General features: G+C 38.7%; 1 protein-coding gene across 3 annotated transcripts in view; it reads right to left on the reverse strand.

The window, feature by feature from the left end:
- Positions 1-3,404: 3,404 nt before the first annotated feature.
- Positions 3,405-25,995, reverse strand: part of txndc16 (thioredoxin domain containing 16) — a 32,002-nt gene continuing 9,411 nt past the window's right edge. For 2 of the 3 annotated variants that reach the window (XM_061978563.2, XM_061978548.2), the window contains 15 exons: positions 22,919-23,040; positions 21,799-21,889; positions 21,568-21,715; positions 21,278-21,447; positions 18,913-18,973; positions 18,689-18,821; positions 18,476-18,622; positions 17,591-17,650; positions 17,314-17,518; positions 14,905-15,041; positions 14,750-14,834; positions 12,000-12,138; positions 11,581-11,768; positions 8,967-9,157; positions 3,405-4,672 (listed from right to left, as the gene is read on the reverse strand). In XM_061978563.2, the coding sequence (XP_061834547.1) occupies positions 4,470-4,672; positions 8,967-9,157; positions 11,581-11,768; positions 12,000-12,138; positions 14,750-14,834; positions 14,905-15,041; positions 17,314-17,518; positions 17,591-17,650; positions 18,476-18,622; positions 18,689-18,821; positions 18,913-18,973; positions 21,278-21,447; positions 21,568-21,715; positions 21,799-21,889; positions 22,919-23,040 (2,080 nt within the window). In that variant the 3' untranslated portion in view covers positions 3,405-4,469. The remainder of the gene's footprint in view (positions 4,673-8,966; positions 9,158-11,580; positions 11,769-11,999; positions 12,139-14,749; positions 14,835-14,904; positions 15,042-17,313; positions 17,519-17,590; positions 17,651-18,475; positions 18,623-18,688; positions 18,822-18,912; positions 18,974-21,277; positions 21,448-21,567; positions 21,716-21,798; positions 21,890-22,918; positions 23,041-25,995) is intronic. The other variant, XM_061978556.2, reaches the window with a different exon arrangement.

Genomic DNA, 25,995 nt, shown 5'->3' on the forward strand with positions numbered 1-25,995 from the left:
TGATGGTATGGGGGTGTATTAGTGCCCAAGACATGGGTAACTTACACATCTGTGAAGGCGCCATTAATGCTGAAAGGTACATACAGGTTTTGGAGCAACATATGTTGCCATCCAAGCAGCGTTACCATGGACGCCCCTGCTTATTTCAGCAAGACAATGCCAAGCCACGTGTTACATCAACGTGGCTTCATAGTAAAAGAGTGTGGGTACTAGACTGGCTTGCCTGTAGTCCAGACCTATCTCCCATTGAAAATGTGTGGTGCATTAAGAAGCCTAAAATACCACAACGGAGACACCCGGACTGTTGAACAACTTAAGCTGTACATCAAGCAAGAATGGGAAAGAATTCCACCTGAGAAGCTTAAAAAATGTGTCTCCTCAGTTCCCAAACGTTTACTGAGTGTTGTTAAAAGGAAAGGCCATGTAACACAGTGGTGAACATGCCCTTTCCCAACTACTTTGGCACGTGTTGCAGCCATGAAATTCTAAGTTAATTATTATTTGCAAAAAAATAAATAAAGTTTATGAGTTTGAACATCAAATATGTTGTCTTTGTAGTGCATTCAATTGAATATGGGTTGAAAAAGATTTGCAAATCATTGTATTCCGCTTATATTTACATTTAACACAATTTCCCAACTCATATGGAAACGGGGTTTGTAACACAAAAAATGTTGGCTAAAAGATCAACAAAGACAATTTGAGGGGAAAAAATACGAATCACAAGAAGTTAAATGGCATGTGTCCACCCACATGTTTGTCCCTTAGAAATCCAAGTTTTTGTTGCCCTTCTTTCCCAGCACCCTCCTGTTCCAATTGTTTATCTACCATTCTATGAAAATAAAAAACCTCCCTCACTTCCGGAGCAGCATAGCTCTCGGCCTGCTCAGCAACATCAGCATCACACATCCTGTAGCCGCTAAAGTCAGGCCTTACAAATAAAATAATGGCAATAAAATAACACAGTTGCAAACCAAAGTAGGCAAGCAGTGTTGCCACCAGAACGGCTTATTTCCCCTTTACTTTTGGAAGTTCCTCTTATTTTTCAAATGCAAATCACTTAGAAACATACTGCTGAATGATTGTCAAAAGTAAGCAAACACTCAGAGACCGTGTGTCAATAATAATTACATAAAATCATAAGATTTACACCACAAACTGCACTTAGCTTGAAACCATCGTCTAAACAATTTAAATAGTATTATTCTAGTGCTCAAAGTCAATGGAAGTGGAAGACGAAACAAAAATGAGCGTTTATGATTAATCTTGTCTTACATTCGGTGGTTTCTCTTCACAACTTTGTTTCATATGATTGAAGTGCTGCTTTTTATGTTAGTCCATCATTTGGTGTTATACTAAAATTATTCTATCTTGGCCCTGTGATGAGGTGGCGACTTGTCCAGGGTATACGACGCCTTCCGCCCGAATGCATCTAAGATAGGCTCCAGCACCCCACGTGACCCCAAAAGGGACAAGCGGTAGAAAATGGATGGATGGATGGATTCCCACCACAAACAATGACACTTCCTCTATGACAGTGGTTCTTAACCTTGTTGGAGGTACCGAATCCCACCAGTTTCATATGCACATTCACCTAACCCTTCTTTATCCATCCATCCATCCATTTTCTACCGCTTATTCCCTTTGGGGTCGCGGGGGGCGCTGGAGCCTATCTCAGCTACAATCGGGCGGAAGGCGGGGTACACCCTGGACAAGTCGCCACCTCATCGCAGGGCCAACTAACCCTTCTTTAGTGAAAAATAAAATGTTAAATTTTTTTTTGTTCAAATTCAAGACAAAGTTATATGTTTTTTTTTACTAGTGCACAAAATGAACCGTGCATGAACATCACATTGTTCAAAGAACTAAACCAACACAGTGCATGAACTCACAACAAATAACACACTTGCAAATCAGATGGAAAATTAGAGGGAACATTGTTTGGGGGTATCCATAATACTTAGACTTAGACTTCCTTTTTTATTGGCATTCAAATGTTAACTTTACAGTACAGATACGCCAATAGGGAGAAGTTTTTATTTACACGATTTGATTGATTGAATGAAACTTGTATTAGTAGATTGCACAGCACAGTACATATTCCGTACAATCATACTTGCCAACCTTGAGACCTCCGATTTCGGGAGGTGGGGGGAGGGGGGAGGGGTGGGCGTGGTCGGGGTGGTACGGGGGCGTGGCTAAAAGGGGAGGAGTATATTTACAGCTAGAATTCACCAAGTCAAGTATTTCATATATATATAGATAATATGTATATGTATATATATATATATATATATAATATATATATATATATGAAATACTTGACGTTCAGTGAATTCTAGCTATATATATATATATATATATATATATGTGTATATATATATATATATATATATATATACATATACGTGTATATATATATATATATATATATATATAAAATAAATATATATATATATAAAATAAATACTTGAATTTCAGTGTTCATTTATTTACACATATACACACACATAACACTCATCTACTCATTGTTGAGTTAAGGGTTGAATTGTCCATCCTTGTTCTATTCTCTGTCACTATTTTTCGAACCATGCTGAACACCCTCTCTGATGATGCATTGCTGTGTGGCACGCACAAAAGTGCTTTCATCAAATGCACTAGATGGCAGTATTGTCCTGTTTAAGAGTGTCACAACATTGCTGTTTACGGCAGACGAACTGCTTTACGGTAGACGAAAAACGTGACTGCTGTTGTTGTGTGTTGTTGCCTCGCTTGGAGGACGTTAATGAAACTGCCTAACAATAAACCCACATAAGAAACCAAGAACTCGCACTCCATCATTCTACAGTTATAACGTGATTGGGCAGGTATACTGTTTAAATTGTGGGTTAATACTCAAATAAAATATTTGTTATTATGGACCTGAGTCCGCCTGAATTTCGGGAGATTTTCGGGAGAAAATTTGTCCCGGGAGGTTTTCGGGAGAGGCGCTGAATTTCGGGAGTCTCCCGGGAAATCCGGGAGGGTTGGCAAGTATGCGTACAATTGACCACTAAATGTTAACTCCCGAATAAGTTTTTCAACTTGTTTGATTAAGTCGGGGTCCACGTTAATCAATTCATGAGTCTGGTGTGTTTTGACCGCTGCGGCAGAGGCTCTGAGGCCGACTCACCGAACCCCTAGGGTTCGATCGAACCCAGGTTAAGAACCACTGCTCTATAATGAACCCATAAAGTCTAAGTAAGTCTAATAAGTCTGTCATGACTTTTTCCTGATGAATAATATGATAAAATATTTGAAATTGGAAATGTAGAGGCGGGATCTGGTTCCTATTGGCTGTAATCTTTGTAATGACATGTCAGTCATTGAAAACAGACGTTGCATTCAGGACACAAACAACCATACATACGTTTATTATTCAAAATATCAATGTTCCACACGCATCATTTGTGACAAAATTCCTTATTTAGTGTCAAACATCACTGACACGTTTACACATGTTGGAAATATCTTATTTTCAGAACTTTTTAACATAAAAAGTTAATTTACACAAGTAAATGTTTTTTTCTAGGTGTATAAAAATGCCATTGTTCTGTACACCTTCTTCTCAAAATGCTACAACATTGCTTTATATTATTTCATTAGCATGTTTTGCACAGGTTATAAACCCATGTTTTTATAATTTCTTGGCTTTTTGCACTGACACAGCAGATTCCTGAAGGACATTTCATGTCTAAATTCACATTTCAATTTTGATTGGATGAAAGTGAATGTACAGTTTTTACCTACCCAGTGTACAACAAACACATGTTATATATCACAAACATCAATCACAGCCTTTATGGTCCATGTCGTTGTTACATGAGGTTAGATTAGATATTTTTTCAGCTTGACGATTTTGAGAGAAACTTTTTTTTTTTTTTTTACTTCACCTGCAGCTGCTTTCTAATTAGTGGTGTTCGTAAGCACAGAGGCTGCGGCAGGAAAATGCCTGATTGTTCCTCTTCATTTTCCATGGTACTTGGTTCCATGACAAGAACTGAGTGTGGGGTCTCCCTTCTATGTACGCCTCCAGTATCTGTTATCACAGTTTAATATTCGTATTCCTGTTTCTCTACTAATTTTGCACTCCACTTTTTCATCGTCTTCTTGCCAGCCTTTGTTTTTCTTTTTATCGTCGCCTTTAGTTTGTCGTCTGACTCGTCTGCTGAGAAGAGTTGCTGTTGTATGTTTATATCGTTTGTTTTTTGGACTATTGCACTTTGTAAGCCAGTCATGAAAATACATTACCGTACTTCTGTCTCTACACCCGGGGTCCAACGTTACTATCAGTTATTTTCAGCAGTATAAAAATAGGTAACAGTGGCAAAACCAGTATGAAATGTCAAGTCAATCCAGGACCAGGTTGGATGGCCTGTCAATCACAGGTGATTGAGCGGGTTTCAGTTGAAGAAAGAAAATATTCTTTGTTATAACTCTGAGCGATCCATGTGGAACGAAGGATCCATTGATGTTTCTTCCTCCAAGCCTGACTCGGCCGCATTCACATTCTCTTCTTCATCCTCGTCTTCAGCACTGCGTTGGCTGGCAAAGCCGGGCTCCTCCTCATCCATAACTTTGAGGAAGTCATAGAAGTCCACGGTGGGGGGCCAGTCATCGTTGTTTAACATTCCTACAGACCAACCAATCAATCAAATGTATAAGCATATTTAAACAATAAGTCATACTGATTCCACACTAAAAGTAAAATATAATGTACAAACATACTGAAGTCATATAATACAGTACACTATCAGAGTTAACCTTTGCAATTGTTACGTCACTTTCAATCGTGATACTTTTTTTTTGATGTTCCTAAGTTTTCAGAAAAAACATTCCCAAATATTGAGCACAAAAACTTAGTTTTCTTTAAATTGCGTGTGTGGTTGTGTGCGATAGAATTAAAGCACACTTTTGTTTTTGTGACGAGGAAGAATGGTCTGCAACTAAATGGAACATGAAAACATTGCTTGTACACTAATATGTATTCAATTTAAAAAATGGGTTTTGAAATAAACAACACCCTCCACTGTTGTACGTTGGACCTAGGTATGGGTATATTTTACATTTGAATCGACGCGCGAGCAATTCTACGTTCCTGGGAATCAATACCGGTACTCAAATTTTCTGTACTTATGGTTAACAAATGTTAATTGTTAAATAAAACGGTTTGTAAGTTAAGATTTAACAATGAGCTGATTACAATAACTGTGCTGTACAGTTTATTTTTCTTGTTTTCTTACACTTCTCATTTGTAACTATGCAATACAGTATATGTATTGGACTTTACATACAGTTGCAAATCCAAAACATTAGATGACAGTAGTGTATACACTACGGTGTGTTGCCTAGTTCGGGAGTAACCTTTGCAGTGGAATGTGCCAGTCTAGTCTTATGTTGCGCCCCATAAAGTCTTTATACTGTAAGTATTGTACACATTTGTTGTTTGATTGTAACTTGCATCTTGGTTGTAGTTTTCATTACCAAATTTGGAGGTGTTAAAATTGCCATGTAAAATTGCTAATTCAAATCAGCTGGTGGTAATCAGCATATAAAAGTGGAGTCTTACTTTATGTTAGGGTTGGCATTGAAAATTGCAAAATGACCTTGAGGCAGTTTGGCTAAGTTCCGTCTGAGTGCTCCGTGACTGATTGTTTCCTCGCCAAGTGTTTGTATGCAACTGTGTGTGACATCACTTGCAAAAAGGTATTGAAATATGGCACCGTTTGATTTCACATGAATCAAAAACTGGTAGTAGCGACGGAATTTGGTCGGTCCCAAAAAAGTAGCAAATTTGGTACTCATCCATAGTTAGGCCTTTGAGGATTTTATTGAACTAGATCAGGGGTCGACAACCCAAAAATGTTGAAAGAGCCATATTGCACCAAAAATACAAAGATCAAATCTGTCAGGAGCCGCAAAAAATTAAAAGCCTTTTAAAATCTTATAATGAAAGCAACACATGATGTGTCTATATTAGCTATATTGGACTACAAGCTCTTATCTGTGAGGCGTGTGCTGTATTTGTATTTGTATTTGATGTTGTTCATGCTTGAGAATATCTGCTTGCACAGGTATTTGTTTTGTTTGCAACAGCCACCTGCCTGACATCACACCGTGCTGAAAGAAACGTGTGTCGCAGACTGACGCAAATCTTCGTTGACAGAAAAGTTGAAATGTAATATTTATTGTACATATTTACAACATTGGAAAACAGTCTTTCTGTGGCAGCATCGGAGAAAGTTATACATGTAAACCAGGGGTGCCCACACTTTTTCAGCAGGCGTGCTACTTATCAAATGACCAAGTTGATGTGATCTACCACACACATGTCTGTGTTTACTAACAACGGAGCCGCAGTCGAGTGCATACTTGCCAACCCTCCCGAATTTTCCGCGAGACTCCCAAATTTCAGTGCCTCTCCCGAAAATCTCCCGGGACAACCATTCTCCTGAAAATCTCCCGATTTCCAGCCGGACAACTATATTGGGGGCGTGCTTTAAAGGCACTGCCTTTAGCGTCGTCTCTCACCTGAAAAGGAGACTATTATATATGTCTCCGTTATCCATAGGTTTATCTATAACCCATAAAGTAGGCAGGCACGGAGCTATTTCTCAGCGTGTTTATTCCAGCCGGCACGTTAATACACTAACACACAACATCCACACGGCGGCGGTAACACAGTATTATGGGCCACCTTGCAAGCAACATTCCGTTCTCATTTGCGGATGTTTTTAACAAATCTGTGAAGGATGTGTTCCCAGATTCAGAGATCGCTCGCCAGTACTCAAATGGCAGAACAAAAGCTACTCAAATAGTGAAAGGTAAGTGTTATTTTTTTTTTTTTTAAGTAAGCAGCAAGTACAGTACAGTTAGTTTGTTTTCATTACTGTACTATATATATATATATATATAAATATAAGAAATACTTTAATTTCAGTGAATTCTAGCTATAAATATACTCCTTCCTCCTAACCCCGCCCCCGACCCTGCCCACCCCCCACACCTCCAATCTCCCGAATTCGGAGGTCTCAAGGTTGGCAAGTATGGTCGAGTGTCTTAACATGGAGATATTCTCACTTATTTTCTTTTGTCAAGCACAAAGAAAAGAACATTTTACTTAAATGTAAGTTGTGTTTTGGATCAAAGATCCCATCTACTGCCCAAAACAACAATTCAAATCTGCCTGGTTAGGCTTTGTGTATGTCACGTGTGCCTTCCTTAGGTGAAGCCAGGTTTACAGCTACGTTGTTATTTATGCTGTTTGTTACTTATGTATGTTATGTTGCAGCTATTTAAAATAGTTTTGTCAATTTGTTCTGGCCTTTGTCTTTGTGTCTCATATGTAGACCACATTGCTTATTGTATGTAGACCACATTGCTACCTACTCATTGGCCTAGTGGTTAGAGTGTCCGCCCTGAGATCGGTAGGTTGTGAGTTCAAACCCCGGCCGAGTCATACCAAAGACTATAAAAATGGGACCCATTACCTTCCTGCTTGGCGCTCAGCATTAAGGGTTGGAATTGGGGGTTAAATCATCAAAAATGATTCCCGGGCGCGGCACCGCTGCTGCCCACTGCTCCCCTCACCTCCCAGGGGGTGAACAAGGGGATGGGTCAAATGCAGAGGACAAAATTTCACCACGCCTAGTGTGTGTGTGACAATCATTGGTACTTTAACTTCAGTGATGCAAATGCATGTCAAGTTGATCAACAGATTGTATTATTCTCCAGTGCAATAACAGTACTGAAATGAAGACTAAAAGGGCATTAATGGGAGCTTTTTAAAAATAAAAAAAAAGAAGAAAAAACTAACTAAATAGTTACTTTTCACAGTAACACATTACTTTTTGGTGTAAGTAACTGAGTTAGTAACTGAGTTACTTTTGAAATAAAGTAACTAGTAACAGTAACTAGTTACTGGTTTTCAGTAACTAACCCAACACTGCTCATTAGTAGTGAGCACCTAAAAACAGGTTATCATTCAAAATGTATTTAATAGGTGTGTGGGGCATATTTAGGATTCAAACCTGGATTATAACTCTATGCAATGAGCTTGTTGTGAGTGGACGATGACAATTAAAGAGAAATGGGGAGGATTATTAGGGAAATAAATCCAATCTAATATCTAAAACACTTACTTTTATTGCAAATGCTGATACAAAATCAGAGAATGTCATGGTCAAGTTCATCCAGACTTTATTAGTGTCTATAATAGACATTACTTGGCTTTTTTCACTATTTGCAGGTGGTTTTGGAGTGTAAACCTTGCGAATGGTGCGGATCATAAGGTTAATATCCTAGATCATCTCTATCTAGACTTGCACTAAGAAGGGTTCGGAACTTCCTTGGTGTCAGCATGTAAGTCACAAACATTTAAATGGAAGTTAAAGTGTGTCTGCATGACGTTCCAGCTTGTATGGCACACTGGAGAATATGGTGATCGTTATGCACAGAATGTGCTGCCACACAGTATTCTAATTACTGTATAAATAACATTAGCCCACTATGCACTCAGATGATAAGTGTTATTTGCGGGTGCAAAAAAGTTTCTTTAGTAAAAAAAACAGAGCCATTAGAGCAGACAGAGAAAGGAAATGAGGTAAGCTTTTCTTCTACTTTAAACTGATAGAGATCCTGAGTCACTGTAAACGAGTGTCTATTATTATCATTATGACCCTCTTGGGATTGTTGGACAGTTCACATTAGTAAGATGCTATTTGGATCTTGCTTTGCTAAATATGCACAAGATAGCAATGGGACACTCAACTCAACCTTAGTTTTTTTTGTAATCAATCCTGGCCTTTGTCAAGAGCATGGTGCCCTTTACGTTCACATCACTTAATGGCAGGAAAGGATGTTCATGCATTGGCATGAACATGCTTTTAAAACACACATCTGGCTTTTGGGATGTATTTCTTACTTACCTGCAGGAGACTCTTGCGCTTCCTCCACCCTATGCAGCCACTCCAGGACTGACTGGGCCACGATGGAGGTGTAGGGTGGGTACTGGTAAACTCCTTGTTCGGTGGGCAAATGAACGAGAAGCAGTGCCGGGAGGGGCGGCATCGAGTCCAGATAGGAGCCCAGGACTGACATACCAACTGGGGTACGGCCACTGCAATACAACATCAACAACATGTGTCAAATTTAAAGAAACCATAAGCAATATTTTACTTGGCATGCTTTATTTAGCTGTAGATCATAAAAAAATGATGATTCTTAATATTGTCTGAAGCTGAAGACAAGAAAACAAGAAATAGCGTGTAGTGTGTACAAGAACTGCACACTTTACTACATAATACTTTTACTACTATACAACATAATATAATTATTACATATTACTATTATTACATATTTCTACATATTACTTATTACATTTTACTATTACCACATAATGCCATTACTAAATATAGTATTAGTATTACACATATTGTCATTGCTACATACAGTATTACCATTACTACATACTGCCATTACTACATACAATATATTGTATGTAGTAATTACTACATGTTATGATAAAATGCTGACACAAAGTCAGCAATCCAAGGTCACCAATAAGATGATATTCTTATTAAGAAGCAGTGTACAGTAAACTAGCTGTGTAGTCATGTTTCATTGAAAGTTGCACCACCAGTGTGTCTCATTTACAGTTTTGGGGCGGCAAACATAGAATACACACCGAGCTTAGCCAAACAACTCTAATGCAATCTACAGTTACATTTGGGTTGAACACATGCACACATACGCTGTGCATCTGTGGGTGGCTTGCAGGAGATTAGTCCGACTGACATACACGCAGTATAGACTGTATTGTAATCACTTCTCCACCCTTACATATGTACTGTAACATAGCGCTCAAATGAAACATGCTAATATTGCGACTTTAGTTTAAACTAGGGATGTTCCGATTAGTGGTTAGGGTTAAGTTATTTATGATACCAATTCCGATACCGATCACATGTACTATCTTGTACATTTTTCTATTTATTTTTGGGAGTACTATTGACAGTTTAAAAATATCAGCACAATATTTAAACAATTTCCTTATTCTCTTTTATGAAATACAATTCAAACAGCAAGCAAATCAAAGTCATTAGTACTGTACACAGTAACTTAACTAGAGCAAAACCTACCATCTATTAGTCATTCAAATCCTTTCCCCCTCCTCAAAGTCTTCCTTTGTCCAATGAATTATTCCCTGAATTTGCAAACATTAACAAAAAACTAAAATAAAAATATTGACCTAATCACTGTCGACCATATTCGGATATTACCCAATTTATGGATGGATCCACCCTCCTTATGTGTTGTGTACTTCTAGCCGCGACAATACTGACATAGCAGCAGTCTGTGTTATATAAAAAAAAAAGGTGGGTAGGTTTTTTGTGTGTGTAAATTAGTATACTAATGAGTGAGGGACAAAGGAGAGAACTTAGTTCACACTCCAGTCAGCCCGACGGGGACCAGCGTTTGTGTTCGCCATTAAAAGGCTTTCATCGGTAATGGCGGTCACATACTTTTTTTATGAAAATCGGTTAATACTATTTGTTGGAAGTCGATCGGCACATCCTGAGTTCAAACGATTATAATTAAAAAATCAGATTATCACAATTGTAAATTTTGATTAATCATTATAAACCATAGTTCCTGCAAAAGGGTTGCTTAACGTTTGCTTACATTTTGTTGCCAAAATTGCCACAGGGTACACTGCGCCGGCGTTGTCGTCCACTTCTTGTTGTCGATGTACTAGGTTTTGCTTTAATATATCTTAAACATGTTGTGCTTTGATGATAGGAGAATTTATCGCTACAATATGTGCAAATTCCTTTGGTTTTATCTGAAGTCCCTTTGTGGTGTAATTTAAAGTGAAATTTGCCAGCACACCTGTCGGACTTTCCTCACTCATCTTTGCACTGTAGTACAGTATGCATTGACCTGATCACTGACCATATAGCAACCTGTTTAACTTTTCAGGTAAAGGGGAACTGCCCTTTTTGGGGGGAATTTTGCTTATCATTCACAATTCCTATGTAAGACAAGAACACACATTGTTCTTTTTTATGCATTCCTAGTCGTAAAATAGAGGTGGCTAACAATGGGAGTTACAGCTAATGGGAGTAAGACATCTAAAATCCGCCAACAATACCTCATTTATATTTTGTGACTTGAATACATAAATACATACATAAATAAATATTTGTTTTTATGAATGTGCCTGTTACTACACTACATTTCTACCCACAGCACGTATATAAAATGGTAATGGAAGTTTTTGGAGGAATAGAGCGACTCCCATTGGCTCCATTGTTAGCTGACTAATGTTAACGTTTATTTACGAGTTAGAATGCATAAAAAAAGAAACACATATTTGTTCTTGTCATACATAAGGATCGTGAGTCATAGCCAATATAAAAATGTGCGCAGTTAAAATAAATTGTGTGATTAATCGGCATTTATACTTGGTTAAGCATGAGTTAACGCGTTGACTTTGACAGCCCCAGTTTAAACACACACACAAGCATAAATTCAGCATACAGGTGGATCCAACACGTCACGTATCGCTCCATCCTGTCGCCTCCCAAATCCTGTACTCTCTTCATCTCCTCCACCAGTGCCTTGTTCTGCTTCAGCCCGATCTCGTCCTCCTCTTCCCCAACAAACAGCAAAAGAAGAGCTTTGCCCAGGCTGAGGAAGGATGGCAGGTTTTCCACTGTCACTTCAGGCTCAAGACACAAAGGAGGCAAAAACAAGTACCATTAATACAGGAGAAGACACAAAGCAAGTAATAAGTAATAACATCAAGTAATAAGTAACTATATCAGTATCCATATTGGCAATGCAGTCCTGCATTTAAAATGTGCAGTATTTATTTGCGCATTTCATCCTTCCCACAGGCATCGCTCAACTAATGCTTGCAAAGAAAAACACAGGTACAGATAAAGTTTAAAACTTACCAAAGGATCTAGCAATGCGGCGTCAATGTCGGACAGCAAGTCATCTACAGAAGAGGACAGGGACAATACAGAGGGCCGGGAGTGACCCCACGATGGAAATAATAAAACTGCAGGAAGGCGGACAGAGTGGTCTGCAGCCCTGTAAAGACCCCCCATGCCACACACACACACACACACACACACACACACACACACACACACACACACACACACACACACACACACACACACACACACACACACACACATTGTATAGCAGTTAAACCACTGACTCATGCATTTTTGTTTGAAATGGCCAACATTAACAGAATATTTTGCGGGACAAAGCACTATATTCAAGTAGTGAAAGTAGTGAGATACAAAGTAGCCTGTTTTATCAACTTTCTTAAACGATGGACATACCGGTACTTGATTGAAAAATCCAGACACAGTTCATCCGGAAAGGATTCACTTTTTCCACATTTTATTATGTTAAAGCCTTATTCCTCAAAATGATACACACAATACACTAGAATGACAATGTGAAAAAGTTTTTTGAAAAGATTTTTGCAAATGTATTAAAAATAAAAAAATAAAAAATCACATGTGCATAGGTATTCACAGCCTTTGCCATGAAGCTAAAAAGTGAGCTCAGGTGCATCCTGTTCCAACTGATCATCCTTCAAATGTTCCTTCAACTAAATTAGAGTCCACCTGTGGTAAATGCAGTTGGTTGGACATGATTTGGAAAGGCACACTTGTCTATATATAAGGTGCGACACTAAACAGCGCATGGCAAAGCACAAACTAAGCATGAAGTCGAAGCAATTGTCTGTAGACCTCGAGACAAGATTGTCTTGAGGCACAAAACTGGGAGAGGGTACAGAAAAATCTGCTGCCAATGAGCACATTGGCCTCCATCATTGGTAAATGGAAATGTTTAGAACCACCAGGACTCTTCCGAGAGCTGGCCAGCAGTCTAAACTGAGCAATCGGGGGAGAAGGGCCCTGGTCAGGGAGGTGACCAATAACCAGATTATCATTCTGTCAGAGCTACAGTATTCCTCTGTGGAGAGAGGAGAACCTTCCAAAAGGACAATCATCTCTGCAGCAATCCACCAATCAGGCCTGTATGGTAGAGTGACCAGACGGAAGCCATTGCTTCGTAAAAGGTTTGCCAAAATGCACCTAGACTTCTGGTCTAAAGAGAAAAAGATTGAACTCCTTGGCATAAATGCCAGGCATCATATTTGGAGGAAATCAGGCACCGCTCATCACCAGGCCAATACCATCCCTACAGTGAAGCATCATGGTGGCAGCATCATGCTGTGGGGATGTTTTTTAGCGGCAGGAACTGGGAGTTTAGACAGAGGGGAAGATGAATGCAGCAATGTACAGAGACATCTTGGAGGAAAACCTGCTCCAGAGCACTCTTGAACTCAGACTGGGGCAACGGTTCATCTTTCAGCAGGACAACGACCCTAAGCACACAGCCAAGATATCAAAGGAATGGCTTCAGGACAACTCTGTAAATGTCCTAGAGTGGCCCAGCCAGAGCCCAGACTTGAATCTGATTGAACATCTGGAGACATCTAGAAATAGCTGTGCACCGACACTTCTCATCCAACCTGATGGAGCTTGAGAGGTGCTGCAAAGAGGAATGGGTTAAACTGCCCAAAGATAAGTGTGCCAAACTTGTGGCATCGTATTCAAAAATACTTCAGGCTGTAATTTCTGCCAAAGGTGCATCAACAAAGTATTCTACAAAATATACTGGTCACTGCTAGCTCCAACATTTACAAAAATGGCCTTAGAGATTAAAGAAAACGAATTCCTTCCCAACACTTCTGTCCAGTTACCAGTATATCTCCTTGATTAATGTTGAGTTTAAAATTATCTGCAAAGTAATAGCTCAAAGATTAGAAGAAGTCACTCCATATATAGTACATCCTATTTTGTTAGTCATAATCTAAAAAACGCTGTTGTTTCATTAGGTGCTGAAAAAACATGAGAGTAAATTGGAAATTTCTTCTAGCTACTCCACAAAATTTGGATTTGGAGATTCATTTTTAGCATGGATCAAGGTTCTATATAGTTTATATATAGTCCAAGGTTTCATCTTATGAGGGGCACTAGGCAAGGTTGTCCACTTTCTTGGAGGCAGCCACCACAGTTGACATACTTCACACAAAAGTTATAATTTCTTTGTGATTGTTGGTCCAAAGCAAATGAATATTTTGGCAAAATGAGGGTAATGAGTTATTTTTTTTGTTGATTCTGTGTATTTTTTTCTACTTTTTTTGCACCGTTTGGTGTGTTATAGAGCATGCTGGTCAGGAAACACTACATGAATGTAGCAGCAGAATGCATCAAATACGGCCGCAAAATTATACTTTGATGAATTAAACCATATTTTATTTTACGTTTATGAGCTGGATTATGTTTACAATTACTATTTTGGTTGATTTCCTTAGGAAAACTAACAACAGAACGACTGTAATTGCATGCTTCCGCACTCGTCATTGGTAGCAAAGATGGCGCCTCTCGTTTAGTTGGCCATACTTTCTATAAACGACTCTGTCACAGTTTGAGAATCACTGCACTTTACAATAACATAAGAAGCATGTTGTTGTTATGCTCACCACAAATTCCACAAGGCCACATTTTGGCTATTGAAAATACCAAAAGAAAATTTATATATTACTGCAGCAAACTGGCCCAAAAGAAAACATTTTGTGACTGTGAGGACTTTAAAAAGGAGGAAGGCCTACCATTCCTGTGCCAGCCCATCTGTCAGCAGCGCACTCAGCACCCTGCCTTGTAGCGACTTTGCTGCTTTGTTAAACACTGATACACCTGCCAAGAGAAGAGACGTCACAATGGCGTCACACATGACATCACACAATCCACTACCCTCCTCTCTTACGTGAATGTGTGTGTGTCTGGAACAGTCCCAGCACTCTGTCGGGGTTGTAGCCCGCTAGCTGAGGATGTGGCACCTCATGAAGGAATGATGTTATTTCCTGTGGAATAGATAGTGCTTGCGGAGAGACCACGAGGCTCCTGGATGAAGGACAACACACACTCTTAGTAAATAATAATGACCCATGTGTCGGAAACACTCTGCGTTTGGGTTCATCAAATTCCAAAATGAAGTATAGGAGACATTTAGGTGTGGTTGTCATCTGACAATCACGTGAGTATCCCAAATATGACTGACTATTTTGTGTCTATATTTTTTCTTCTATGTCGATTTGTGGATGTTTATACATGGCTCATAAAGCATTTCGTGTTTGTGTTATCTTTCATGGTCAACATCACATGCATTTTGCTACTTTATCACAGCTGTAATCATGTCCAAAACAAACATCCCTTTCGGGACACAAACATCAAAGCTTTCTGCATTATAGCTAATTTCATTAACATAGTCGTATCTCGGTCTTCATACGTACCAGTTTTAGGATCAAAATAGGAATCAGAATCATCTTTAGTGACCAAGTATGTAACACACAAGAAATTTGACTTGGTACTGTGCTTTCTTTGGTGAATATTTTCACCAAATATATTTCAGGGTTTTCCTACTGTTGTACACTGTATCGGTTTTAGTACGGTTAAACACATGTTGGTGACATGGTCTCTGCACTTTTTTTATGAAGTACGGCTGCGAAATAAGCCACCATAACCCTAACCCAAATAAAGTTATAGCATGCATGCAGTGATAGTCCCAGCAAAGTCAACAAGAGTCTTATAGTCAGAGTTATCAGACTGTCACTGAACGCACTACACTACTACAGTAAGTCTCGGCAGACAATCAAGGGAAATATGGCACTGTCCTATGTAGATTTGTATGAGCCTGGTCTTGCACTGACACCTTGGTGCCAGAGATGTAATTTGCTAGTGCTTAAGAGAGATACATGTGTTTCTTGTGGTCCACCACTTTAAATGTACCTGGTGTGCTCAGATTGCCTGGAAGATTACTTCCACCTTGTATCCCATGCTGATGTAAAGGGAGGAGGGGTGAGCAGACATGTTTGCCAGAGAAGTTAGTTATAATGTCCCAACGATCGTCACACACACACACACTGGGTGTGGTGAAATTTGTCCTCTGCATTTGACCCATCCCCATGTTCACCCCCTGGGAGGTGAGGGGAGCGTGCACTACGCTCGGGAATCATTTGGTGTTTCGACCCCCAATTCCAACCCTTGATGCTGAGTGCCAAGCAGGGAGGCAATGTGTCCCATTTTTATAGACTTTTTTTTGTATGACTTGGCCGGGGTTTGAACTCACGACCTTCCAGTCTCAGGGCAGACACTCTAACCACAAGGCCACTGAGCTGAGAGAATGTAACACTACATGTAAGCATGTAAGGTTGCTACCTCACGACAATGTGAGGTGTTGTGCCATAAAGTTGTGTGATTGCATAATTTGAAGTCATGCATTCTTGAATATACTGGAACAAGAGTGTAAAGAAAGTATCTGGAATGGATTAACTGGCTTTACATTATTTCTTATACTGTAGGAAAAATAGCTTCACTTTGCATATAATTTTGGTTTTAAGTGGACACTTTGGAACTGACTAATAACAACAACTTACTAACTAACTAACACTATACAATTGTGTGGGTTATCATGAATAATCGGTGAGAAGGGATCGCATTACAGTTGTTCTATGACCCCACTATGTTGTGTGTGTGTGTTTCTTGTATGTAAAAGTAAACCAAAATATCAGTGCATTCACACTAACCAATCGTGCTGGACTTTGCTATTGTTATAACTAGACCTATACACAAGTTTATTAACATTAAAGAAAACAACACACTGGTCTTTCCTCGTCGCCCACCATGGTTACAGTGAAGTGAAGTGCTACATAAGCTTTATCATATTCTGGTACAACTAAAAAAGCATGTTCCCCAAGGTCACACGCGCCCCCGCCCCGGCATTGCACCGTGCCCCACTATTTGAGAAGGACTGCCCTACAGTAAGTCAGCTGGAATGAGCCAACTTACATGTGACATGAAGAAAAAAAAGGATTTCTGCAATAAACTCAAAGGTGAAATCATAGAAAAATAGGTGGCCTTGATACTCAGTGTACTGTTGACAGCAGTCTACATATGTACCTGGAGACTGCTAAATAAAGCTATGATGCGTTAACCCATATTAGTACAAAGCATTTAAAGATCAATGATGGCTACAGCACATACAAGACATTTGTGATGTGTTTTTTTTCTATATACTACTGATTGATGTAAAAGGTGTGCGATATTACATATACTGTATGTTTTTTTTTCCACTTACAGCAATTGTTGAAATGTAAAGAAAGCACAAGCCTCTCACAGCAAAATGAAACGATGAAGCGCATGGCATCCCAGCATTCCTCGGTACACCTGGATCGGTTCCTGAGGGCGGAACAGCAGCACACTTGGAAAGGCACTGATGGGCGGGAATGAGATCGGGAGAGAGGCTGCGGGCTGAGCTGCACAGAGGTCAGTCCATTCCCCACAATCCACTGCGCTCATGTGAACACCTTCAACGCCACTATCTACAACGTGTAGTAATCAAAAAATACATGAGCAACACTACTTGTATTATGACACAATGATTGGGAGATTACCTGCAAGTCTCTCAGCCACTTGTAGAAAGGAGGTGTGGAAGGCCATTGAAGCAGCGTCCCCTGGAGGTAGCAATAGAAACCACAGTTAACAGTACATACATCATCCCTCGCAACTTGGCGTTTTGTATTTTACGGCTTCACTCGAGGCAGCTTCACTAAAGCAAAGTTCACATGTTTTTGGCCTAAATTAAGTCTTAAATCATGTTTTATTTATGTGTTGTATGTATTACAGCTGTGATTGTCTGGCGAACAGTCTCGGGTGTACCCCGCCTCAGTCAGCTGGGATAGGCTACAGCCTACCTGTAACCCTAATGAGAATAAGCAGTATAGAAAATGGATGAATGGATGTATTAAAGTACTTTGTCTTTTTTATATATTATTATGTTGTGTTAAACACAATATATATATATAGAGATATTGACCGTCATGCTGATGGAGCCATTGTTTATGTGCCTGACTGTCTGTAAAGTGGAGAGTAAAACTGCGTATGCAATTCATCTTCGTCTCATGCCTTATTAATGACACATCTCCACATTAGTGAGCCTTTGACGTTAGCAATGTCGGACGACAACAACAGCAACAACGCGGCGGGACTTGTACTACTCAATGCTAACGACACGGCTAATGTTAGAGCCATTTTCACCGCGGCAGGTATGGAAAGACTGGGTCCGCTGACGTAACCTTTGAATCTACGTCACAATTGTTGGCAAATCTCAAACTGCTCATTTGGAACACTGCAGAATTGTTTTTTAAATACAGTATCTCCCCAACGTCTCCATGGTTTGAATTTACATTTTCAGGACTTATGGGTATCTCATATAAACAAACAGGTGCCAACAGGTAAGAAAGGTGGATTTTGCAAAATACAAGCCCTTGAAGACTTACATTTCAGGTAAAAGAGCACCACCTTGAGGCCACTTTGAGATAGTGCAGCAGGGAAGTCCTCAGGTGTCAGCAGAGTAATTGAGTCCATGTGCACCAAGTGGCCTCGGTTCTCATACACAGACGATGAAATCTCATCCTCTAACTTCCCTGTAGAAAAAAAATTATTTAATTTATATCTGGCTTGTGTTTAAGCTGTTCTTCTCTTCGTATTACCATCAGACACATCTTCATTGTTGTTATCTCCTCCTTCCAACTCCTCATCCGGCAGTTCTTCTTCTTGATCATGTAGGAAGAACTCCAGCAGCTCATCCACGCTGCGTAACGTTAAATACTTGACCTCAGAGCCCTAGAAGTAGAAGTACAGTAGGTTTGAAAAGCAAGAAAGTCAAAACAAAAATATACAGTATCCCTAATTGTGTACTACAGTTTTACTACACCTTCTCTGACAGTCTGTAGGCGGCGTTATATTGACTAGGTGTTTTTACCGCCGGGCTCTTCCTGTTAACAAAACACAAATTTATTCCAATGGCCTAACTCAAAATTTACTACAAATATTCAATATACTACACCACAGGTTATGTATTCAACGATTTAAGGATTCAAAGAGATTTATTTGTTATACCCGTATACATGTGCACATGTACGGTACGAAATTTGGACTCAGGTACCGGCAAGTATTAAAAAAAACAGTAATAAATAAAAAATAGGCAATAAAGAAAAACAGGAATAAATAATAAACAGGAAATAACATAAGGCACTTAAAAAAGGGAAGGACCGAGATTAGCTGGCGAGGAACGAGGAATAAATAAGCAGTCAGTGTGGGGGGGGGGGTAAAAAGAAGGCCAGAGGGAGACTATGGAGCCCGGCTAGCATTCAGCAGTCTGACAGCTTTAGGGAAGAAGCTGTCTCTGAGCCAGTTGGTTTTACTGCCTAAAGCAAGCGTTTTTGTTTTTACTTGCGGGCCACAGTGGGCTCTAAAATTTAGCTAGAGGCGAGGTCAGGCGGAAATGGATGGGTTTGTTGTGTGAACTTAAGTACTGTATGAAACCATGTACTTTTGTACCTATTCTAAAACTACTTATTTCATCATGTGTCAGTTTTTGAGCATTACTGCATGCTTTGAATGTTACACTGGGTATAATGAGAGAACAACTCAAATAACAAATTACAATTTTAACTATGAACATTGAACATCAAAGATTAACTGAAATTTAGGCCAGTATGTATTTTTTTGAAGAGTATTTACTGTAATGTTGCATAATGTCCCTTGGTGGTGGTTTAAGTAAGTTATTTTAGTATGAAATGCCACCATTTCTAATGGCTTTGATAGTCAAATGATAAAGGTCACAAGTCAGGGGAGCCATCTTGTTTAAACTTCGGTGGTCCTGTTGAGATGATGTGTATTATTTTAAGAGACTCTTGTGATTGCATCGAGATAAAAGAGGATAGTAAAGGAGGAAGAAGGATTGGAGGAAAATAAGTAAACCGACTGGACTAAAGTAGAGAGGGGGAAGACAGGGTGGAGGAAGAAATGAGAAAAGAACAAATGCTAAAAATATGCTGAGAAAAGGGGTAGTAGTATGGTCAGGAAACAAGCATTTGCAGTCCGAAAAAAACAAAGCAGAACCAAATATTACATATGAAGAAGAAGTTAAAATACAGAAGCAGAAAAATGTTGCTTTAGAAAGTAACAAGAACAACATCCCAATAAAAACAAGACAAGAAGCAGTATTGTCCATGCAGCAAGCATGGACAAAAGAGTAAATTTTCCTGCATATGATATTATTTGTACTGAACAAGAAAAACACAAGACCGAATAAATAAAGGTAATTGTCAAAGCTCCCTCCGAAACCTTTGCATCAATTGCTGTTGAGCCTTGAAGAAGCTTTGTTTGTAGGTTTATCATATGCACTATATTATATTTTTGTAGTTCATAGATTGTGAATATTTCTTAAAATGTATAAGCTGATGCTAAAAATCATATACTAATTGTAAATATTCATTAAAATGTATAAGTTGACACTAAAAAAATCATTCAAGTTGTGAATATTTCGTAAAATGTATAAGCTGACTCCAAAAAAAATAATATTCTACTCTGTATGTTTATTTGGCTTTGTCTGTGGAGCTTATATAAACATTTATTACACCTTTTATCCATGCAATACATTTGTTTGAATATGTTTGAATATGTTTTCGTCAAAATAAGAGTATCCTGGCATTGTAAACTCTGTGACAAACAACAGTAAAAAGCCTTCTAATTTACGTCAACCTCTAAGTCATCATTCACTTTGTAAAGTGTTTAACCATTGGTCACACAGCCATGTACGCAAGGGACAGAATATTTACTTTTACTGGGATTCAGTTGATTTCCACCCTCCTTGAATCTGCTATGTATGCACCTCCTCCATTTGTTTGTAATCAAACAAAATCACGCCATATATGCAACAAACAACTCGGCAAAACACAAAAACCGCCTCTGCATCCCTCTCTGGTAACAAACCCCCACTCTGCTTTGTATCAAATGTCCATTGTTATGACATATTGTGTATATATCACTGGAAAGTATAGAACCTCTTCGTTCACAAGTAGTTGGAATGTTTTCAATTTTGCAAATAGTTCAAGGCTTATAGTAGTTTGAACATAGTATTGCAAATCCAGTCGCTGGCTTAAGTTTTAGTGTAAAAGAGTTTTAATAAAATAATTCAGGAAAATTTAGAATAAAATAAAATGCTTAATGTGTCGTATGTGGCCCGCGAGCAGTAGTTTAACCATGTCTGACTTAGATGGTACGTTGCACCTTACCTGTGCACAAGCACAACCCGAGCAAGACCACATAGGCTCCAGGCCAGAGCCTTGGCCTTGTCCTGGTCCAAGTGCTCTGTTTCTGGGTATGAGAAGAGAAAGACCTGGGGAGTCAGCTGGTAGGGGAACTGTGGGCCTGGAACAGTAGAAGGGTCTTCGTAGACTTCAGACTGTTGAGGTAAAATGCAGATAGAAAATGTACAAAAACAAAAAATAAATCTAAACTACGGTCTAGTCAAGATTTGTTATATTTTATTCGCCATTTGTGAGTGTATAAGTAGCTTCATTACCAAAAGTGGAGCCTCCATGAGCTGCAGGAAGGTGTGGAGGCTGAGCGTGGACAAAGGTGTCCTCATTGGGGTCAAAGGGCAGCGCTCAGAGTTGGAAGACCTGCAGTGAAGGAACCACACTCGAGACGAGGTAGACGCTCCAAAAACACTAATAGAAAGAAACAACCTCTGATAGTCATTTGGGATTTTCTTTAATCAAGATGGGATTGTATGAGAAAACAACAAACTCACCCTAAGTGTTTCAAAACCGGACCCCCGGTTATGAGGATGAACTGGAATTGGGAGCCGTACACGTAAGCTGTCTCCATTACCGATCTGTGCTCTAAAGTAAAACAAGCACAATCAAAGTTGAATGTTAAACCATATTCATTTTGTTCATGGTGGCGGTTATCATGTATATGTGGGAGGACCGATCGCATCAATAAATGACACGTCTTTTACTATATGCTCGAATGTACTTGTGACTGAGCCTGTGTGTTGTTAATTTTTACTTTGTGAATCTGTCTTTTACATTTGGAGAATATCATTAAAAATTGTTGAGGAGTGATCGCATTACAGTCATTCTAGTATTTGGCTATGTACTCTCAAGCAGCCATTTGTGCCAGACTTCAGGTATTAAGACGGTCCAAGCTTGGTGCAATTGGACTATTGCCTGTACATCCTAAAGGCCTAAGCATACTCGGGCGGAATGTATTCCGCACAGGTCCGCGCATACTCAAAGCAGTTCATGTCTGATGTATCCATGTGTGCAGAATATATGCTGATGACCAGAACGCCCACAAAACTGGGAGGATGGATGCAAATATAATCATTTAGTGCTTTTAATGTGATTCAGCAAGACTGAAACCGTTTTTGCATTTATAATTTTATGCTTTAACTATAAAAATATTTGATTTATTAATAACATTAATACTTTGTGGAAATCATTATATTGTGGTCATGTCCGGTTCCAATTGACGCGATAAAAAAGATAACTGTACTCCGGAGAATACTCCTCTTCCTCATCTCTTGTGGCAATTAATGGCCATAAATACCACCGACTGTCTCTTTAATTCACTGCTTTGCAAAAATGAGCAGGTCGAGCAGCTCTACTTCCTTATTGTCGGTGTAGCGCTCCACGAGATAAAGTTAAACATTTTAAAAATCGCAGAGGGATTGTGGGAAATGTAGTATTTCAAGGAAATTTTTACAGGAAACTTTAACGTGAAAGTGCACACAACTAAGGAAGCGTCGATGACTGTGGACATTCCGCGCGGAGTTTGTACTGCCCACAGTACGCTGGAGGCTGTTAACACCTACGTGAAACACTACAACAACAGAACTGTGTATTTGTTCCTTGATGGGTGCATACCTTGTGTCCCCAGACTGCTGACATAACACAACACAATATCCTTCTTCCCTCTGGATGACTTCTCTATGGCCAGGAGGTCAGCGTCTGTATGCACATACTTGACCTCATCTCGTAAAATGGCACTAAAGGGGAAATTGGACAGACATTGTTCCCCTAAGAGTTCAACATATATCATATGAATATGGATATATCATATACATGCTATGGTGTCAAATAGGGCTGCAACAACTAATCGATTAAAATCGATTATAAAAATAGTTTGCGGTTAATTTAGTCATCGATTCGTTGGATCTATGCTATATGCATGCGCAGAGGCTACTTTTTTCTTTTCTTTTTAATAAACCTTTATTTATAAACTGCAACATTTACAAACAGCTGAGAAGCAATAATCAAAATAAGTATGGTGCCAGTATGGTGCCAGTATGCTGTTTTTTTTCCAATAAAATACTGGAAAGGATAGAAATGTAGTTTGTCTCTTTTATCCGATTATTAATCGATTAATCGAAGTAATAATCGACAGATTAATCGATTATCAAATTAGTTGTTAGTTGCAGCCCTAGTGTCAAACATGTTCACACAAACTCAAGTATTTTGATAGATCGAAGGACTTTTGTCTTTTAAGGTAACTTTATTTTTGGCCATTACATTTGGTTGTGTGACTCCAAAAGGAATTATTTTTTTTAACCAGAGAGTTTTTTTTTTCATTTTTAAATTCTTACTCAAGAGGGGTAGACACAAAAAGATTTTCCAAATCTGAAGAGATTTTTCATGTTACAGAACCCACTTATGAAGGTAAAAAAATCAGCCATTGGCCAGTTTCAATTGGTCTGCGTGTGGTGTGCTAGGATAACATTAACACAGTAAACCACACACATCATGATCCAGACTCCAGAATATTTCGTGAACAAATGTGAAGAAAAACTTGTAGTGAAAGTACCATTAAAAATAGCTACTAAATAGATCAGACGTTACCAGTTACTAAGTATTTTTTTCCACTGAATACTCATTCTTACTCAAGTAATTATTTGGATGAATACTTTTTACTTAACTTGAGTCATAGTACTCTAAAGTAACGGTACTCTTGATTAAAATTTTTGGCTATTCTACCCACCACTAATGGCTAGTGTTATTAGCTTAGTACCACCAAGACCTAAACGTTATTAACCAAGCTAAATCATTCTAGCACGATGTTTCGGGAGGCCAAATTTCCCCTACAAAAGACATGAAGATTTTTGATAGTAAAAAGTTTGATACTTATGATTGTTGGCCCGACCTGTTTTGGAGCAAATTACCAGGACAAATTCACTCTTACCTTATACTATTACTTTTTTAATAGTAGTGGTTTGAGCCAGCCAAAACGAAAAATGCCTCAGGGAGTCAAGAGTGTATAACACATCTTGGATTCATATCTTTTCTGAATGTCTTTGCTTAACAAAACTCAATTAACTTCAGTCCTAAATAAAAAAAATAAGAACTTTATTTTTATTTTAACTCTTTGACCGTTTGATCCAATTATGTTACAGATTTTTCTTTTGAACATTGTACATGCACTACTGGTTATGTAGTTACACAACAGTAAGCCAGGTGTTGCAAAGTGTGACGGCTGCCAGAAAAGCAGCAGAAGAACTAGTAGTCACACAACACAGTCCCATCCAACATATATCTAGTAATATATCCATATGGAAGTTACATTTTAAGAAAAGGCAAAACTGAGCCGACAGTACAACGCAAGCTTCTTATACCCAAAAGGAATGTCATATCAGTTGCTAAACAATGGCAAAACTTAAGGATTGGTACTCAAACTCGTTTCCAGAATGGCTCAAGTGCCAACATAAACAGTGTTAAAACTAGATGAAGAATAAGCATAAGCTAACACAACACATACACACAGACATCAAAACAAAAGCATGATCACATTGTGTAATAACTATGCAGTTAGAAATTGTACTTTTAAAATACCGTAAGTCATGTTTGTCCTGTGATACGAAACTGCTATTAAGTTTGTAATCTGATACGTTAAACAAATATAACAAAGCATCAAAATTGGTTTTACTACAAATCTTATGTGTATTCAGGCCTAATCTTTACTCCTGAACCCCAACTCCTTAATATGTATTATTTGGATGACAGCTCACTTTCTGAAAAACTGACAAATTTGGATGAAATTGGCCTTTAAAGGGTTAAAATAGAAACAACATTGACATGTGTGATACTTTTATTTAGTACTGAAGTTGACTGAGAAATTTGACCAAATAAAGGACAAAAAAATTATAACTTTTTTTTTTTACTTCCTGAGGCCTTTTTTCGTCATGGCTGGCTCCAACTGCTATTAAATTCTAACCATCTGACAGACGTACTGTTGACAGAAAATTTGTTAGACACAAAAACAATTTCCCTGGAGTGGCCAAGATACAGTGGAACCCGTTTATGTCAATGCCCTTAGAACTGGCTGACTGGTGTCAACATAAGTGGTTGTCGACATAAGCAAAACTAGCCATCACTTGCACAAAGGAAACTGTGCTTTTGGGAGAATTTTGCCTATCATTCAAAATCCCTATGTGAGACAAGAACACATATGTTTTCTTTTTATGTATTCTCTAATTTGTAATATACCGCAAGTAAGAGGTGCCTAACAATAAAACTAATGGGTGTCATCTATTGCGCCTATTAAGCCCTCTAAAAGAACTTCTAAAAAATGCCAACAATACTACATTTAATTCTTGTGACCTGAATATTAACCAAGTATTTGGGATATTGTTATCATTAGCGCAAATGCTGAGGAACTACTTTTAGCTGCGCCGGGATCACAGAGAGCTAACTAGCTTATGCAACTATTGACATACTGTGCCGGTGAGCTGTTGCATCGCCTCTGACTTGGTAAAAGTTAATTCTAGATTAAAGATAATGTGTCTCAATAGTATATCAGAAGGATGTGGCCATAAGACGAGAAGTTGGTAAAAAGAATCACGAAAGACGCTTGTTTGCGCTCACCTTTGTTTTTGTCTTTTTTTTTTTACCTGCGTGAGAATTGTGATTAATTTTTCATCTAAACGGGAAAATATAAACATCCCATCAGT

The sequence above is a fragment of the Nerophis lumbriciformis genome, linkage group LG01 (genome assembly GCF_033978685.3).
Source record: "Nerophis lumbriciformis linkage group LG01, RoL_Nlum_v2.1, whole genome shotgun sequence".
NCBI lineage: Eukaryota > Metazoa > Chordata > Actinopteri > Syngnathiformes > Syngnathidae > Nerophis > Nerophis lumbriciformis.